Below are 4,265 nucleotides of genomic sequence, written 5' to 3' on the forward strand. Positions count from 1 at the left end.
CCTGTATCTGCTCATTCCCTTTAACAAGGGCACCATGCTACTCCTCATTCTGTTTGACTCGCTGCTGGCTGAGGACTCCAGTCCAACTCAGAACCTGTTGTACTTAGCCCACTACCCATCTACCATGGTGGTGAAGCAGGAACATCTCAAGCAGAGAAGATCTGAAGCTGGAGAGCAGAACAGTGTTATTCTCAATCACCAAACCACCACCTATCCTCTTCTCCCTGCACAGCTGTAGAACAGCAACCAGCAGCCTACACTGACTACTGTTAGAGGGTGAGCACATTGCTTCCCACAGCTTGGAAACTCTGATGTCAGCTGGGAAATTTCTGAAATTTCAGAAGCTACAGTTCACTTAACTGTTTAAATCCATCACACTTGCCCATTCTGGACAAGCAGGCAGCTGCCAGGATCACATCCACTGCTGCAATGCCAAGAAAATGGAAAGACACTTAATCCCTGGAAATATGTCTGTGACAGAGCCAACTGCTGCTGAAAGTCAAACCACGAGCCAGCCAGCTGCTGCTCCATGCTCACCTTTCACACACTGACCAATTATTTCAGAGACTTAACTAGTCTGCTGGAGAAAACAAGTCTCTCTGATGCTATACACTTAATACAACCTTCGGCACCACGATCCAAGATAATAAACCTGTGATCAAAAAGATTTTACCACAAGCTGTATGATAGAGAAGAAGCACCAGGATGTTACTTGAGTAATTACAGAAACAAAAAAAGAAAAAACAGAAATCAGCTGCTGTTAACACCACAACTCTAAGAACAGCAACAAGTTAAACTACTGCAAGTAGTTTTGTCACAGAACCATCAGATTAATCTTAAACAATTCCTACACAGACAATAGGCCCATCTGGACATTACAAGCAAGTTAAAAGTGACAACAAAAGATGGCCTTAGTTTAGGTTTAGCTGACCAGCTTGCTGGGGCTGGAGGGGCCAGGGTAAAGCCACCATTTTATGGGTATGAGCTTTTTTATGGAGCTTTCTCTTTCATCCAAAATTCTTTGCATTCAGAGGCCAGTAATCAAAATAGGAACTATGTCATAGGAAAACAATGGTACCAGTAAAGGCTTCTGCTTAGATACTAATGAAATAATTTCCCTTAGTGGACTTAAAAGGATCCAAAATCTCACTGTCTACAAATATTTTACCACCTCTGACACTATAAAGCACCTGGAGGACACTGAAAGGGAAAGCAAGGTGTATAAGACACATTCACACCTTAAAGCATTCAAGAGAACACCTCAAAGGTACAATAAGTCCAGACCAGCATTAACAAGCCAAAACTCTTAAAAGCAATTTTTCCTTTTCTAATCAGGATTAAGAGATGTTGTATTTAGTCCAGCAGAAAAAGTCCATCTTCAGGAAATACCACTGATGCTGTACTTAGTACAGAGCTGCTTGTCAGGATGCAGAGGAAGGCTGGTGCACAAACTAAAGAGGGGTATGAAGGGCAGGGTTAGACAGGTGGGAAGCCTGAATAGAGACTTCAATAAAGGAGATGCCATCATGGGAAACTCCTCAGTTTTGCTGAAAACCTTCCTGCCTAACACCTCTTGGGCCAGCCACCTACTTACCCAATGCCACCTTATCTCGCAAAGAACAAGATCTTCTGTAACAAGCAGAACAATCAGCTGATAGCTCTGCTCTACAGGGAAGAGGAAAATAAATCCAAAAATAGCTACCTAGCTTCTTCCCATTTTTTGTTTTCCAAGGAAAGCCTTGCAGAAGGAACAGATGTAGTCAGCAGATCATTCAAACTGCTCAGAGATGTATTCGTTATATTTAACATTAAAAAGAATCTTTTGCTATACAGGCTCCCTGTTGGACAGTATTTGGGTTTGTCAGGAAAGAAATAAAACCTAGTTCACCTTGGCAGACAACCCTCAACAACACTACTGTGTTTAGGGGCCAGTGGGCATGCTGAGCTTTGAAACCTAAACCTAGAACTACAAACTCAAAACCTACCTGAAGTAAGGCATTTTCAGAGAGCTTCAGCGCCCTACAGCATTCTGAGAGCTTCTGTACTTCAGAGTCTCCTCTTGTCATTTCTGGCTGCAACAGCTGCTCAAAGTAGGCTTCTAGCTGGTTATCAAAGAACTCTTCATCATCAATGTCATCATCTGTTGAAAGAGAAGAAAATATCCTGTTCAACTTTCATGGATGGTTTAGATTATCTAACATGCCAAAGCAACTCCAGAATTTTAATACATTGAGTCTCACAAGACACTCAGAGAATTACCCTGTTTTTTCCTTAAAATAGTTGAGTCACAGAAACACAATTGTCTTACTCCATGACTAGAGATAGAGCAGAACAAGATGACTCTAAGCCAGCATTTTCCCTCCCAGGCTATCAAGCAACTCATCTGCCTTGACATGATCTATACACCACCACCTTCCAATTAGCAAATCATATATATACTCAGATTTTAAATAAAACACATGTAACATTTTTAAAACCTCACAGAATGTGAATCCAGCATACTTCTATATTTCAATGGCAAAAAAACATTAAGTACTAAGACTAGTACTACTCCCATTTGCCAAGTGAGAAGCTTTCCAAGATACAATTTTTCTCAGCTTGGGGCTGGTTTGTTTTTTTTTTTCCTATTTTGAGGAAGGAAGAGTTTCCAGGACTTGTGATTTGTTGGGGTTTTTTTTTGTTTGTTTGTTTTTTTTAAGACTCAAAAATCAGTCAGCTTTTCAGGGCATGGTTAAATGCACTTCTTAAACTATTGTAAAACATGTTCCAAGAAGTTTGATATCTTTACTTTTTATTCTTTCATCTCCAAAAAACACTACTCCCTTTGTGGTTTTGCTTGTTAAAAAGAAAAAAGCAACATATATACTCAAACAAGCATTTTAAAAACCATTTATAATCTGACACCCGTGTTTTGTTTTCCACATAATTAAAGAAACGTTCAAGTTGCTGGTGATGGTTTAAGAATTAATCATCAATTTTGTCTTTAGGGTACATTTCAATTATTCACCTCAAAAAGGTAATTCTGAAGAATCTTCTCAGTATTTCCTTCTGCCAAAGAGGTCTATGCAATGCTAAGAACACACCAAGAAGTACATACAGACACACACAGGTAAGTCATCATCACTTCTGCACTCCCAGTATCGCCAGCGCCCTGGACAAGGAGCCTGATTGACAGCAGCACATTCAACAGAAGATTTAGGTGAACTGGAAGCTGTGGATGCTCAGCAACCCTGGTATTACAGTAAGGCAGCCAGGGTCTGTTACATTTGAGAGTCAATAAATGAAAAATCTGAATTGTGGCTCTGTTTCCATGTATGAAACTGGAGAAGGTGGAGGGAATGCAGCAGGCAAACTTTGTTTTTGAAAGATGACTGATACCTACCATCAGAACAAACCTCCATAAAATGCCTGGAGAACTATAGAAGTACCAGTTACCTGAATGGGAGACAAATACCTACAACTCCGCTCCAACTCCACAATGTGATAATTGTTTTCATCTCATTTACCTATGTCTTGATTTCCTCTTTGTGAGACCAGAATAATCTGCTACCTTCCAAATAATAAGAAAGCAAATTAACATACTTTACCTCGGGTAACAGCGACTTCCTCCTTATTTTTAGAAATACTTAGTTGCCAACTTTACACTGAATACAGAATTGCATGATAAAAATTGGTATGTTGCACAGTGACCAGGAAAAACAAACAGAACCAGTCAGCTTCACCAGTGCTGGAAGCCAGAATGGGCAAGTGTTCCCAGCTAACAACTGCCAGCTCCTTAGGAGGGAAGTTAAAAGTAATCTCACATTTATTATAATAAAAATAATCCCATTTTAAATAGCACACTTGTCCTTCAGAAGCAGCCACTGTAAGGGAATAGAAATTTCAAAACTCTTGTTTAGTTACACAGAACTCAAGCTCTCACTTTTATCCCTGCACATAAACTACACTTCTGACCTGGGTGTCACCTTGAATGTGCAGCCTCTGAAGAGAGCTCAAACTCAAAAGTTAATTCAGTCTGCATGTACCTGTTCTGCATAAATTAATAATAATAATTAATCTCTATTTATCTGGACTGAAACTGCAGTGTAGTTTACCACTTTTATTAAGCAAATGCCCACATTTCTACTTGTATTTTTGATTCAAAGTAACTGAGGTGTGTTTAGTTTTAAGAATAAAATTCCAATTGTGATTTTCTGACAGATTCCACAGCCACCTACTCCTATTACAATTGTAAAACAGCCAGTTTCCCAGTGAACAGAGAACTG

At 39.6% G+C, this 4,265-nt stretch overlaps 1 protein-coding gene across 1 annotated transcript in view; it reads right to left on the minus strand.

Moving 5' to 3' along the window:
* LOC103778297 (centrosomal protein of 192 kDa-like) overlaps positions 1-2,140 on the minus strand; it is a gene marked incomplete at both ends in the record, with an annotated part of 18,737 nt that extends 16,597 nt beyond the window's left edge. Inside the window, one exon of the mRNA XM_008945877.1 lies at positions 1,986-2,140. Coding sequence (XP_008944125.1) covers positions 1,986-2,140 — 155 coding nt within the window. The remainder of the gene's footprint in view (positions 1-1,985) is intronic.
* Between the last annotated feature and the right edge of the window lie 2,125 nt (positions 2,141-4,265).

Source organism: Merops nubicus, unplaced genomic scaffold (genome assembly GCF_000691845.1).
Source record: "Merops nubicus isolate BGI_N331 unplaced genomic scaffold, ASM69184v1 scaffold2398, whole genome shotgun sequence".
In the NCBI taxonomy this organism is placed as follows: Eukaryota; Metazoa; Chordata; class Aves; order Coraciiformes; family Meropidae; genus Merops; species Merops nubicus.